The sequence below is a fragment of the Bombina bombina genome, chromosome 5, assembly GCF_027579735.1.
Source record: "Bombina bombina isolate aBomBom1 chromosome 5, aBomBom1.pri, whole genome shotgun sequence".
Classification (NCBI taxonomy): Eukaryota; Metazoa; Chordata; class Amphibia; order Anura; family Bombinatoridae; genus Bombina; species Bombina bombina.
Genome location: NC_069503.1, coordinates 604207117 through 604223239, shown reverse-complemented (window position 1 = coordinate 604223239; position 16123 = coordinate 604207117). Strand labels below are relative to the sequence as shown.

Sequence of the window (16123 nt, the reverse complement as noted above, 5' to 3'; positions counted from 1 at the left end):
TAAAACATTGGTTGCAATTTTTACTTATTATTAATAATACATATACATACTTTGATAGTTTTTGTAGCTATTTTTCAGGCTGGGGGACACTGATACTATTGTAGGAATAAATGTGGGCATGCTATGTATTGACTGGTGTGAAAGTTGCATTACTGTTCACTTCACGTGCACTCTAAAAACTTTACTACATAGTCCCTTGTCTACGTTAAATAGAAAAAGAGGGTGCAGGTGCTGGAGATTATATAAACTAAATGATTATTTTGCAGAAACAAGGAATACATCAGTTTTATATTGACAACGTTCTATAATGGAGAATGGACTGCAAGTGATGTATTACATCTATTGTGCTCTTGGCTGCTTCTTCTTGATATCAGGAATACAAGGCATAATATATAGAGGCAAATTATTTTTCAATTGCCTTATTAAAGGGATATTAAAGTCAAAATAAACTTTTTATGATTCAGATAGAACTAAACTGGAACTTTGTTTAAACTCTCATGCTCTATTTTCAACTGACTTAGTTCACTTAGTATTCTTTTCTGAATATCATTCCTAAGTAAGTTCAGCAGTGAATGTGTTCTGAGCTCTAAATGGCAGTGGTGTTTGTAACAATTTTTTTTACAATGTTGTACATTGTTGAGCACTAGAGTGCAGCAGTTTATACAAATAAAAAGACCACTGCCACATAGTGCTCGACACGCACATGCTCCAGAGCCTACCTAGGTATGCACTTCTACAAAGAATACAAAGAGAACAAAATAGCAGCGATCATTCAAGTAAATTGGAAGTTGTTTAAAATTGTATACTCTATGTGAATCCACACAGAGAGAAGCACACTCACAGGAACGAACAACCAGCTCAATACTATTGTCAGCCTTTTCTATGGTGATTTACCACCTGGGTGCAGATTCTTTTTAGCCCAGTAATGCGTTTCACAGAGTAGAACTTTCCTGTAATATATCAGTCTGATCCCGCCTATTACGGTCATTCCAGTGCGGAAATACCAGGCCATTCCTCTCTGAACAAGCAACACGGCAACCCCAGACATTTTTTTTTCGGCCTTCATGTGAATCCAGACAATTTAAATTTTGACTTCCATATCCCTTTAATTCATGATTCAGATAGAACATACAATTTTAAACATATTTCCAATTTACTAATATTATTTTATATTTGCTTAGTTCTTTTGGTTTCCGTTGTTGAAAAGCATACCTAGGTAGACGCGGGAGCTAGCTGCTGATTGGTGGCTGCAAATATATGCCCTTTGTCATTGGCTTACCTCCTTAGCTCCTAGTAGTGCATTGTTGCGCCTTGAACAAAGGATACCAAGAGAATAAAGCAAAATTTATAATAAATGTAAATTGGAACGCTTTTTAAAAATGTATGCTCTGTATCATGAAATAAAATTTTTAGGTTTCATGTTCCTTTAATGAATTTAAACACAAATCAAGACTGACATCCTTTTTAAATACTTAGAATAACAGGGTAAAACGTTTGCTTGTGTGATAAATTAACACAATTTCTCTGAATTGCATTATTTGATGTAGCTAAAGGTGTTCAAAGATTAGCCCCTATCTTTACCAACTATAAATAGTCCTATACTGTTTATTTCTAGGAAAAAGGATTTTGAAGCTTTCGGGAGGAGCCTGCAAGGACTTCTATTTTTATACAACATTCCAGGAAATAGGTATTGATTTGAGATTTCTACTTTTTAAAAAAAAGTTGTTGCATTAGTATAACTAGGTTATTTATGTTCTGTTCCATTTCTTCTTTTCCAGTGAAATGAAAGCTAATGTCTATCTTGCACTGCGAGCCCTAGAGACAGATCTGAATGGAATAGCCAATCTGTGCAGGTACTGTACTATATTGATTTATCTGTAATGCATATAGAAGGCATTGCTTAAAGGGGCATTAAACACTAAATACATGCTAGATATAATGATGCATTCAAAGAAAAGATTAGTCCATGACTAACATGTAGATGTATTTTTTTAAAGTTTCATTAGTTGTTTAAAAAGTGACAAAGTAAGTGTAAAGTTTTAGTGTCTATAAAACACTGGGAGCTGCCATGTTGTAACTTGTGTTACCTTCTCTGCTGTGGCCAATTAGGGACATTTATACATAGGTCACTAGAGTGTACAGCCAATGGCTGAGTGGAATATATCAGTGTTCTGCACTTCCATTTCTAACAGGAACTGAAAAGCTCACAATTTTAGAATGGAATTACAGGCAAAGAGGACAAAATAAATAATGAAAGTATATTGCAGAGTTGTTTTATTATATACAATTTATCATTATATATTACCATCTCAAAGTGTTCAATGTCCCTTTAAGTTTCTTAAGATTAACAGAATCACTCCATTTTATATTATGATTGTAATATTTAATTGTATAAAGTTTAACACTTGGTTCTAGATGCAGCTTCATTTAGTACATTTTGGGGAAAAAAAACTTGGAACAGAAAGGTATGGCTCGCGGAAGGGAACAGTGGGTAATAGGGATTCTTAATAGGATAAGGTAGAACAAGTTATTTTGAGAGATAAAGACAAAGTTTAAAGTGATGGTAAACTCTCCCCTTTTTAAAATCAGATCTGGAATGTAAGCGCTATTTTAGATGGAATTATATTCATCATGTGCAATGAAAATGCGCTATAACTTGGTTATTAATATAGATATGAAATTCAAATACCCCACGTTACACCACCAACTTCAAAAGTCAATTTTCCTGTCAGCTAAATAATTGAATTACTCTCCAATCAATGCTCTAGCTACAACAAAAGTGCCAGATGGGGAGAGCGCTGATTGGACAACAATTCAATCTGTTAGCTCACAGAAAATTTTACTTTTGAAGTGGGCGGAGGAGCATGCAGTATTTGAATTTCATATCTATATTAAAAAGCATGTTATAATGCATCTTCATTACAGCTTATGAATTAAACTCCATCTAAAATAGCGCTTACATTCCAGATCTGATTTTAAAAAGGGGAGAGTTTACCATCACTTTAAGGACCAATATATACCTCACAATATTTCAAAATTCAAGAGGGAAAGCCCCCCGCAAAAATTTGAAATGTGGCGGGCAGGAGCAGAGACGGGGCTTAAAAAACCCCTCATAAGACCAAAGGTATTTAAATAAAATTCTAAACAAAGTCATATATTTTAATAATCTAAGGGAGCAAATCAAACACAAGCTCAAACCACTGGTATAGCTAATGTGAGTATGCACAAATCAAACAGACAAAGTCCAAGCACCAATGGAATATCGTGTTAAAAAGTCTGAGTAACCTGTGATAGGTGAATATAAACCTGGATCTTTTTAGCACTGTTTTCGTGAGTCTTAATAATATACTTTAAATCCAATACTGTGGTATGGTTTCAGAATGGATTATTACTTTTCATTTAAATGGATAAACTTTAGGTTTTATCTTACCCACTCTCATTCATATGTCACTGCTGCAGTTTGGTGTCACGCCAGTGTGTAAATGTGTGTCGGTCCACGGGAGCGTACAAATAAACAAATCAGCAAACGGACCTTTTTCGGTCCCGCTCCCTCCTCGATCACTCCAATACCGGCTCCCAAACTCAGCTTTTACCTCGGAGTGAGGTGATGTGCGGTTTAGCGATCCGTCTCTTAGTAAGTGCCGGTCCACAGGAGCTGATGACCTCACTTTGTCCTGCTCCCTCCTCGATCACCTCTTTGACGGCTCCTCTCACTCTCCCTTAGAAATCCGTTACTGAAACAGTTGCAGTGCCTTCCAGGAAATCACCTTTGTTTTCAACACAGGATCTGGCTCTCGAATCTCTCCGTGTCTGTGCTCTCTCTGTGGCCTCAATAGTATGCAGTTCAAACAGCGATCAAATGATCAATTGAGGAGCACCAGACCAAATTCTTTATATAAAACTTAACCTTTATTAGGCCCACCGGCTCAAGTTTAAAACTTAACAGTTCTTCACAAAGTACAAATGATTCAGTATTTCTCCTGCTTACGCGTTTTGGCGATAGCCGTACTCATAGCTTGAGAAATTTACAAACACAGATTACCTTTAAAATCCCCATCAAAATCCAATTGGTTGTAAAAACTTTACTGACTTCTATCTGATTGGCTCTTTAGCCATGACTCATTCACCTCTCTAATCCGCATGAACAGGTGTGGTGTTAACTCTTGACTTCCTAGAAGTTCCCTTACATATACAATTTGTTATATATTCAATGCATAATATCATTTTAATACAATGTGTCTTTTTTAAAATTTACAATTGTATCATTGTTTTTTCGTTTTACTTATGCAATTACCGCAGTGCTTAATAGAGCTTTTGATATAATTTTTCTAGGTTTGATCTTTGCAACTATAAATTGTAAGTGATCTATCCATTAAATATTAAATTCTGCAATGTCATCTTTGTGACCGTTTGTATCAATAATGTTGTATTAATACGTTAATCTCTTATTCTTCTTTACAAAGTTTTAGATAAGTAACGGAGCTCTTGCCCATATATTTATGCTATGTTGCACTGTCTCACGACATTTTGTGTTTACTTCTATTGCATAGTCATTATCATGTATAAGTACATAGATAGCAGTTTATATCTCTTCTTTACTATAGTCTATATCACATCTCGGTATTAGCCTCCACTTTGTTGTCACTTGAACTTTCAAATTAATGTACTCATAAAGTGAGACTCACTTTCTCTGTCCGTCAGTTTCTTGTGAATAATTTTTGGATTCACTTCACTTAAAATTGGGTCTGAAACTCATGATCTGAAATGAACACTTTTAATTATTTATTTCCTCACAAGAACCTCAAGTTACAGGCTCTATTTAGGAATTCAAGTTACTTTTGTGATTACATCGTTTTTTCTCTATCGTTTGTTAAAAAGAGAAAATTAAAATTAAAAATTAGAAATAAATGTTCATAATTATAGCGATGCTTACGCCTCTATTTAAACTATGACCTGCTGGGATCGGTCTATTTCTAATCTTATTTTTGCCAAAAATTAATAAGATCATATTCGCTATTAAGACCATGTGGTATCCTAGTTTTTAACTTATGAATCCAAAACACTTCTCTTAGTGCCAGATAATTCTCTGTACCTGAATTGCCCTTATGTGGTACAGACAAAGACACAGACCCTAATTATGCAAACGATACTTATTTGAATATGGAAAAAGAGGTTTTAAACTTTGAAGAGGCCTGTGATTTGACTGTTCTTGAGGAGTTACAAGCAGAAAGTGGGCATATTTCAGATGACACATCACTCACAATATCAGTACCCAAATTGAAGAATCCATCTCTGTTCTACCCAATACAAAGTAGAGGCCACTTACTAGAGAAATTCCAAAATAGAATAGAGTCTGATCTGAACAATCTAGCCTATACAGTTAAGAGCAAACGTTTGAATATGAGCAAAGAACACACACTAGCAATTGAAAAACTCAGTAAAAACCACGATATAGTTTTGAGAAATGCCGATAAAGGCGGTTCAATAGTAGTATTAGACAGAACGAAATTTATACAGGAGGCACATAGACAATTAGATGATACTAACCAATTTGTACAACTATTGGGGGATCCCACAAATAAATATAAAAATGAACTTTCACACTTAGTAGATAATGGGTTTGAATATGGATACTTTGATTTAAATACCAAAGAATATCTTTTAGTAGACCAACCTACTGTGCCAAGTTTCAATCTATTACCTAAAATACATAAGGGCATAGATAATATGACTGGGAGACCAATCACCAGTGGGATAGGATCTTTAAATGAACACCTATCAGAATGGTTAGATGGGATATTACAACCAATAGTATCTAAATTAAATAGCCATCTAAGAGACACTAAACAGTTGTTGACTGAATTGAAAGACATCAAATGGGACAAAAAATATAGTTGGCTAACAATTGATGTACAAGCTTTGTATTCTTCGATACCACATAGTATGGGTTTGAGAGCAATTGAATTTTTCATAAACAGATCAGCCAATCATGATCCAGATTTCTGCAAATATATTGTTGAAGTAACTAAGTATCTGTTAACACACAATTATTTTTCATTTGAGGGGGTCTTTTACCTCCAGAGATGTGGGACAACTAAGGGGGCTAAATTTGCCCCCTCTTGTGCCAACCTCTTCATGGGTTGGTGGGAGCTGTCCCACATCTATGGATGTCAGGACCCCCTCAAGGATAAGATAATATATTATAAACGATACATAGATGATCTAATTTGTATCTGGAATGGTGAAGCAGACAGTGCATATAGTTTTGTATCCTTACTAAATATCAACAAGATAGGAATACAATTTACCTCTGAATGGGCCAAAAATGAAATACACTTTTTAGATGTACTATTAAGAGGGACAATGGCAGGCAATATAGAAACAGAGGTCTATGTGAAACCAATTGCAGGTAATACATTACTACATGCAAATAGCAACCATCCCAAGAGAGTTTTCAGTTTGGTAGCTAAAGGACAATTCACTAGATTGAAAAGGAATTGCAGCACAGATGAGTTATTTAACAAACATGCAGACATTCTAGCTGACAAATTGAAAGCCAGAGGCTACTCTAACAGCCTAGTTACAAACACTAGGGAAGCAGTATCAAATGCCAAGAGAGAGGACTTATTGAAAGATAAAACTAAAAGTAGAAAGTATTGCAAAGACGAAAGAGTCACATTTGTTACACAGTATAGCAATCAATATGAACAAATCTGCAAGATTATTCAGAAACATATGCCCATGCTGCAAGCAGACGATAAACTTATCAATACAGTCAAACAAGGGTGCAGATTTTCCTTTAAAAGAGGCATGTCTATAGGAAATAAAGTAGCAACAACACGTTTAAAAACTATTGAAGACAACAAAAGCTTGTGGCTTACATTCACAGGTACATATCACTGTAGCAACGCTTGTGAATTTTTTCAGCCAGGAAATCAGTTCAGATGTTCTGTTACAGGACAGACATTTAATCACAGGTTATGCTTAAATTGCAGACAGAGTAATGTAGTGTACCTCCTCACATGCAATTTATGTGACCTGCAATATGTAGGACTCACTACAAGAGAACTACGTGAAAGAATCAGGGAACATGTCTCTAGTATTAAAAAGGGTAAAATGACAACACCACTAGTACAGCATTTTAAAATAAATCACAACTGTAATCCTATCTCATTAAGATGGACAATCATAGAAAAACCACATAAGGGCAATTCAGGTACAGAGAATTATCTGGCACTAAGAGAAGTGTTTTGGATTCATAAGTTAAAAACTAGGATACCACATGGTCTTAATAGCGAATATGATCTTATTAATTTTTGGCAAAAATAAGATTAGAAATAGACCGATCCCAGCAGGTCATAGTTTAAATAGAGGCGTAAGCATCGCTATAATTATGAACATTTATTTCTAATTTTTAATTTTAATTTTCTCTTTTTAACAAACGATAGAGAAAAAACGATGTAATCACAAAAGTAACTTGAATTCCTAAATAGAGCCTGTAACTTGAGGTTCTTGTGAGGAAATAAATAAATAATTAAAAGTGTTCATTTCAGATCATGAGTTTCAGACCCAATTTTAAGTGAAGTGAATCCAAAAATTATTCACAAGAAACTGACGGACAGAGAAAGTGAGTCTCACTTTATGAGTACATTAATTTGAAAGTTCAAGTGACAACAAAGTGGAGGCTAATACCGAGATGTGATATAGACACTAGTAAAGACGAGATATAAACTGCTATCTATGTACTTATACATGATAATGACTATGCAATAGAAGTAAACACAAAATGTCGTGATACAGTGCAACATAGCATAAATATATGGGCAAGAGCTCCGTTACTTATCTAAAACTTTGTAAAGAAGAATAAGAGATTAACGTATTAATACAACATTATTGATACAAACGGTCACAAAGATGACATTGCAGAATTTAATATTTAATGGATAGATCACTTACAATTTATAGTTGCAAATATCAAACCTAGAAAAATTATATCAAAAGCTCTATTAAGCACTGCGGTAATTGCATAAGTAAAACGAAAAAACAATGATACAATTGTAAATTTTAAAAAAGACACATTGTATTAAAATGATATTATGCATTGAATATATAACAAATTGTATATGTAAGGGAACTTCTAGGAAGTCGAGAGTTAACACCACACCTGTTCATGCGGATTAGAGAGGTGAATGAGTCATGGCTAAAGAGCCAATCAGATAGAAGTCAGTAAAGTTTTTACAACCAATTGGATTTTGGTGGGGATTTTAAAGGTAATCTGTGTTTGTAAATTTCTCAAGCTATGAGTACGGCTATCGCCGAAACGCGTAAGCAGGAGAAATACTGAATCATTTGTACTTTGTGAAGAACTGTTAAGTTTTAAACTTGAGCCGGTGGGCCTAATAAAGGTTAAGTTTTATATAAAGAATTTGGTCTGGTGCTCCTCAATTGATCATTTGATCGCTGTTTGAACTGCATAGCTAATGTGAGCTCTGTTTTTAATTAGCCTTTGCAGAGAGAGTGCTAAATATTTTTTATCTTAATTGGACATTTAAAGGGACATTCTACAATAACACTTTTACTGTTTAAAAATATAGATAATCCCTTTATTACCCATTCCCTAGATTTGCATAACCAACACACTTATATAAATACACTTTTTAGCTCTTCGATTACCTTGTATCTAAGCCTCTGCAAACTGCCCCCTTATTTCAGTTCTTTTGACAGACATCCATTTTAGCCAATCAGAGCTGGCTCATTGGAACTCCACAAGCGTGAGCACAGTGTTATCTATATGACATACATGAACTAACACCCTCTAGTGGAGAAAAACTGTCAAAATGCCCTGAGAGAAGAGGCGGCCTTCAAGGGCTTAGAAATTAACATATGAACCTCCTAGATCTAGCTTTCAACTAAGAATACCAAGAGAACACAGTAAAATTGGTGATAAAAGTAAATTGGAAAATTGTTTAAAATTATATTTTCTATCTGAATCATGAAAGTTTATTTTGGACTAGACTGTCCCTTTTATAAAAGATTCTTTAAAACTGCTCTCTGCATTCCCCATTAATATTCTAGATTCTGGCATTTAAAGTCAGCAAAAATGCACAGTAACACACTATATAGCATATCCTTACAAATGCAGATACACACACACTACATAGCATACACTTAGACATGCAGATACACACACACACACTATATAGCATATGCTTACACACATGCAGATACACACACACTACATAGCATACACTTATACAGGCAGATACACACACTACATAGCTTACACTTATACAGGCAGATACACACACATACTACATAGCATAGCATACACTTATACATGTATAGATATAAATACACACACACACACACTACATAACTTACACTTATACATGCAGATACACACACATACTACATAGCATACACTTATACATGTAGATACACACACACACACACACACACACACTACATAGCATACACTTATACATGCAGATACACACGCACTACATAGCATACACTTATACATGCAGATATACATTTATACATACAGATACACACACACACACAAACTACATAGCTTACATTTATATATGCAGACACACACACACACACTACATAGCATACACTTATACATGCAGATACACACACTACATAACATACACTTATACATGCAGATACACATTTATACATACAGATACACACACACAAACTTCATAGCTTACATTTATATATGCAGACACACACACTACATAGCATACACTTATACATGCAGATACACACACACACACACACACACACACACACACACACTTATAGATACAGATAGACACACACACTGCATCATATATGGGTATCTGTAATCCATTGTATGGGGTCCTGGGGTTGGCAAGCACATTAGCTGGCTGTCTGAGGCTGCCACTGGTGTTGGCACTGATCATCTGTATGAAACTGAAGGCATGCTAGTATTATCACCAGGGGTTAGACATCATCACTACCAGAGGTAGGTTAGAGGTCACCATTACCTGAGGTCAGAGGGTATACAGCCTTCTTACTCCTGCTTAACCCATACACTATTCCTTTTCCAAAGGGAATCTAATAGGTATCTAACCCTGGGAGAGAAAAGCCAAATGCCTCTGAGTATGGGCCCAATAGAATTTAAAACAAATGCCTGGGGCCAAAAAAACACTACAATAGCACCTATTATTATAATGAGAAATGTCAGATTGCTTAATTACCCTGCCCACTGATAAAAGAAGTAAATTGGAAAGTTGTTTAAAACTCTATGCTCTATCTGAATCATGAAAGTTTAATTTTGACTTGAGCCCCTTTAATAAAAGAGGGGAAAGGTTGCCTTTATCATTGGAAAGTGGTAAATTAACTTAGTGGACTGAGTGAGCTGATTAATGATTTTTCAGAGTTAAAGGGATATAAAAAAATGTTTTTAGAATATAAAGTGTTTAATAATGGATAGTAAAAAAAAAATAGTGGCAAATGATGTCTACTCCAGCAACAATCCTGGATTGGCTCATCTAAATAAAAAAAAAGTAGTGGTAGGAATTACAATAAGTAAAATGTTAATGTATTTAGACAGTTTTTACACTCGGGTAGTTTTGCAAGATTACAGAAAGGTATTGTCATTACAAGGTGCTTTACATCCCCCTTAGTTTGGAGTTAAAACTGATGTTTAGCAGGTTCAGGCAATGGGTGCCTTTTACATAATTGTCAAAGGGTGGGGTAATATTGGTGTTATTGAATATTGCTGGATTGGAAGCTAAATAACTGAGTTTGCCCTGAGTAGGGCAAATATACAGTAAGTGATGTGGGAGAGAGTTTTGAGATAAAAGTAAATCAGAACAGGTAGTACAGATGTGTAGAGTGCCATAAAAAGCTGGTTAATGAGGTGGGGGCTCAGGGCAGCAACCATGACAGGTTGTGATATTCAGAGCTGGGGTAATGCTGAAGTCTATCTCCTGAATTTATTTGGATTTTAGCAAAGAGTGGTAAAACGTCAAATACAAAGCAAGAAAGATTTTTTTATTTAGGTATTTAGGCAAAAATGCATTAAATTTAGATAATTATGCATCTCTTCCACTTGTCTACTAGCGCCCCTATGGTAATCCCAGTGCTCCCTTCCACCTGCTGTGCTTGCTAGTGTCCCCCCAAGGGTGTAGTACCTATGATTTTGGGAACCACTGATTTTAATGGTAAAGTTATTTTGCCTTGATTGTATATGTACCTATATGGAATTTTGTGGTGTTCTTGTTTTTTGTTTTTTTTTTTTGCATGTTTTTATAGATTGTAAGTCAGAATGAGACAGATGGGAGTCAAGAAATCTGATGAGATTAGAGTGTTTGAAAGACTCCATATGGGACAGTGAACTAGTTTTAAAGGAACATTAAAATCTTAGCAAATATCAACAATTAAACAGACTGTTTCATTGTTGTAATAAAAAAGGTACTAAGCAAAAGGTCATTCTTAATATAAATCATTACAATATATATTATTCATCATTTTAAAAGGATTTTTTTTTTTAACTTAATTTGTGCATGGGCCATTAGTTCCTTTCACAGCCCCACACGAGGGCTGGAGTGTCTACAGGAAGGCAAATGAATAGTTTTTCCTTTGACGTTTTTGCTAGGAGACATCTGCTGTAGGTGCAGTCAGTTTATTGCCCATGCTCAGTAGGAGACCTTTCCAAAAATCATGTGACAGTAGAACATAAGCACTGTAATGTCGGTTTGCTTATCTCACTAAAGGCATTGGCAACACTGAGAATATGTAAGTGTTCATTTCGCAAGAAAACATATTAAAAGTGTTTTTGTTTTTGCACAAGAAAAGATTAAAAAACTATTTAAGTGAATGAGTTCCGGAACTCTACTGCTCACTGGCTGACAGGGTCAACTCCCACAAACAATGTTGGTTTATTTAGCACAGGAATATCAATATTTAAATAAATATTCTATTTGAGATAGAACTGAGAAAAAGCAGACAAAATAAATAACAAATGTATAATTTAATCTTCCCATAAAATGATTACGTTTAATGTCCCTTTACAAGAAAGAAATGCGGCTAAAGTTTTGTTGAGTGAAACGTGTTTATTGGTGCTCCGGTCTAGCACTCTAAATAAATTTGAATGAGGAATAACACCCCCCTCTAATTTTACAGGTTATTCTCATGGTTATGGGGATAACCTACCCCAATTAGGAACTATAACAGTGCAGCAAACACAATAGTGTAGGAACAGAGTTGGGTCGTTTTAAAACCCTTATTACCCCCATAAAATAAAGGGGTGAAAGATCCTAGTTTGGAAAGAGGTTATCCCCCAACAAACACATACTATACCCCTCACATGAGAGGGTATTAACTATTTTCAAATGAGGGGTACCTTATGCCCATTTAAGTAGCAGGTGATTGCCCTAAAAACTGCAGCCCGCTGTGCATTATGCAACTTTCACAGTGTACCCCAAAATAATCACTATAATGAGGCACAGGGGCAGAACTACCATTGGTGTAGCAGGTGTAGTTGCTCTAGGGCCCAACTGCTGGGGAGGAGCTCATAGCAGTCAGTCTACACATTGGGTTACAATTCTACATATTCTGCAGGTTGCATATCTATCTATCTATCTATCTATCTATCTATCTATCTATCTATCTATCTATCATCAAAATCATTATACAGAGCAGCATATATTTTATTACTACTGAGCTACCATTAAAGGGGCCTAAAATATGTTGACACAAGGGCCCTCTGTTGTGTAGGTCTGCTATTGATGAGGCAAGTGGCTACTCTTTTGAAAGAAAAGTCCCTCTTTAAAAGGAATATGCTCAGGTGGCTGATTACTACAGCAACAATAACCTGACAGAATGATATGGAACAAAATTTCCCATACTGAACCCAACAATACACAGAAAACATGAAATCCTGCTTTCTTTCATGTAATTAGCAAGAGTCCATGAGCTAGTGACGTATGGGATATACATTCCTACCAGGAGGGGCAAAGTTTCCCAAACCTCAAAATGCCTATAAATACACCCCTCACCACACCCACAAATCAGTTTTACAAACTTTTCATCCTATGGAGGTGGTGAAGTAAGTTTGTGCTAGATTCTACGTTGATATGCGCTCCGCAGCAGGTTGGAGCCCGGTTTTCCTCTCAGCGTGCAGTGAATGTCAGAGGGATGTGAGGAGAGTATTGCCTATTTGAATGCAGTGATCTCCTTCTACGGGGTCTATTTCATAGGTTCTCTGTTATCGGTCGTAGAGATTCATCTCTTACCTCCCTTTTCAGATCGACGATATACTCTTATATATACCATTTCCTCTACTGATTCTCGTTTCAGTACTGGTTTGGCTTTCTACTACATGTAGATGAGTGTCCTGGGGTAAGTAAGTCTTATTTTCTGTGACACTCTAAGCTATGGTTGGGCACTTTTATATAAAGTTCTAAATATATGTATTCAAACATTTATTTGCCTTGACTCAGGATGTTCAACTTTCCTTATTTCAGACAGTCAGTTTCATATTTGGGATAATGCATATGAATAAATCATTTTTTTCTTACCTTAAAAATTTGACTTTTCCCTGTGGGCTGTTAGGCTCGCGGGGGCTGAAAATGCTTCATTTTATTGCGTCATTCTTGGCGCGGACTTTTTTGGCGCAAAATTTTTTTTCTGTTTCCGGCGTCATACGTGTCGCCGGAAGTTGCGTCGTTTTTTACGTACTTTTGCGCCAAAAGTGTCGGCGTTCCGGATGTGGCGTCATTTTTGGCGCCAAAAGCATTTAGGCGCCAAATAATGTGGGCGTCTTTTTTGGCGCTAAAAAAATATGGGCGTCACTATTGTCTCCACATTATTTGTCTCATTTTTTTGTGCTTCTGGTTGCTAGAAGCTTATTCACTGGCATTTTTTTCCCATTCCTGAAACTGTCATTTAAGGAATTTGATCAATTTTGCTTTATATGTTGTTTTTTCTATTACATATTGCAAGATGTCCCACGTTGAAGCTGAGTCAGAAGATACTTCTGGAAAATCGCTGCCTGGTGCTGGAGCTACCAAAGCTAAGTGTATCTGCTGTAAACTTTTGGTATCTGTTCCTCCAGCTGTTGTTTGTACTGTTTGTCATGACAAACTTGCTAATGCAGATAATATTTCCTTTAGTACTGTTACATTACCTGTTGCTGTTCTGTCAACATCTAATATTCAGAGTGTTCCTGATAACATAAGAGATTTTGTTTCTAAATCCATTAAGAAGGCTATGTCTGTTATTCCTCCTTCTAGTAAACGTAAAAAGTCTTTTAAAACGTCTCATTTTTCAGATGAATTTTTAAATGAACATCATCATTCTGATACTGATATTGGTTCTTCTGATTCAGAGGATTCTGTCTCAGAGGTTGATGCTGATAAATCTTCATATTTATTTAAAATGGAATTTATTCGTTCTTTACTTAAAGAAGTCCTAATTGCATTAGAAATTGAGGATTCTAGTCCTCTTGATACTAAATCTAAACGTTTAGATAAGGTTTTTAAATCTCCTGTAGTTATTCCAGAAGTGTTTCCTGTCCCTGGTGCTATTTCTGAAGTAGTTTCCAGGGAATGGAATAATTTTGGTAATTCTTTTACTCCTTCTAAACATTTTAAGCAATTATATCCTGTGCCATCTGACAGATTAGAATTTTGGGACAAAATCCCTAAGGTTGATGGGGCTGTCTCTACTCTTGCTAAGTGTACTACTATTCCTACGGCAGATGGTACTTCCTTTAAGGATCCTTTCGATAGGAAAATTGAATCCTTTCTAAGAAAAGCTTACTTGTGTTCAGGTAATCTTCTTAGACCTGCTATATCTTTAGCGGATGTTGCTGCAGCTTCAATTTTTGGTTAGAAGCTTTAGCGCAACAAGTAACAGATCATAATTCTCATAGCATTATTATTCTTCTACAACATGCTAATAATTGTATTTGTGATGCCATCTTTGATATCATTAGAGTTGATGTCAGGTATATGTCTCTAGCTATTTTAGCTAGAACAGCTTTATGGCTTAAAACTTGGAATGCTGATATGTCTTCTAAGTCTACTCTGCTTTCCCTTTCTTTCCAGGGTAATAAATTATTTGGTTCTCAGTTGGATTCTATTATCTCAACTGTTACTGGAGGGAAAGGAACTTTTTTACCACAGGATAAAAAATCTAAAGGTAAATTTAGGTCTAATAATCGTTTTCATTCCTTTCGTCACAACAAGGAACAAAAGCCTGATCCTTCATCCTCAGGAGCGGTATCAGTTTGGAAACCATCTCCATTCTGGAATAAATCCAAGCCTTTTAGAAAACCAAAGCCAGCTCCCAAGTCCACATGAAGGTGCGGCCCTCATTCCAGCTCAGCTGGTAGGGGGCAGATTACGTTTTTTCAAAGAAATTTGGTTCAATTCCGTTCACAATCTCTGGATTCAGAACATTGTTTCAGAAGGGTACAGAATTGGCTTCAAGATAAGGCCTCCTGCAAAGAGATTTTTTTCTTTCCCGTGTCCCAGTAAACCTAGCGAAGGCTCAAGCATTTCTGAAATGTGTTTCAGATCTAGAGTTGGCTGGAGTAATTATGCCAGTTCCAGTTCTGGAACAGGGGCTGGGGTTTTATTCAAATCTCTTCATTGTACCAAAGAAGGAGAATTCCTTCAGACCAGTTCTGGATCTAAAAATATTGAATCGTTATGTAAGGATACCAACATTCAAGATGGTAACTATAAGGACTATCCTGCCTTTTGTTCAGCAAGAGCATTATATGTCCACAATAGATTTACAGGATGCATATCTGCATAATCCGATTGATCCAGATCACTTTCAGTTTCTGAGATTCTCTTTCCTAGACAAGCATTACCAGTTTGTGGCTCTACCGTTTGGCCTAGCTACAGCTCCAAGAATTTTTACAAAGGTTCTCGGTGCCCTTCTGTCTGTAATCAGAGAACAGGGTATTGTGGTATTTCCTTATTTGGACGATATCTTGGTACTTGCTCAGTCTTCACATTTAGCAGAATCTCATACAATCGACTTGTGTTGTTTCTTCAAGATCATGGTTGGAGGATCAATTTACCAAAAAGTTAATTGATTCCTCAGACAAGGGTAACTTTTTTAGGTTTCC

General features: G+C 35.9%; 1 protein-coding gene across 1 annotated transcript in view; it reads left to right on the top strand.

The window, feature by feature from the left end:
* LOC128661572 (mediator of RNA polymerase II transcription subunit 1-like) overlaps positions 1–16123 on the top strand; it is a 254851-nt gene that overhangs the window by 158927 nt on the left and 79801 nt on the right. Inside the window, exons 8-10 of the mRNA XM_053715814.1 lie at positions 1616–1687; positions 1779–1847; positions 15891–15923. Of these exons, the coding sequence (XP_053571789.1) occupies positions 1616–1687; positions 1779–1847; positions 15891–15923 (174 nt within the window). The remainder of the gene's footprint in view (positions 1–1615; positions 1688–1778; positions 1848–15890; positions 15924–16123) is intronic.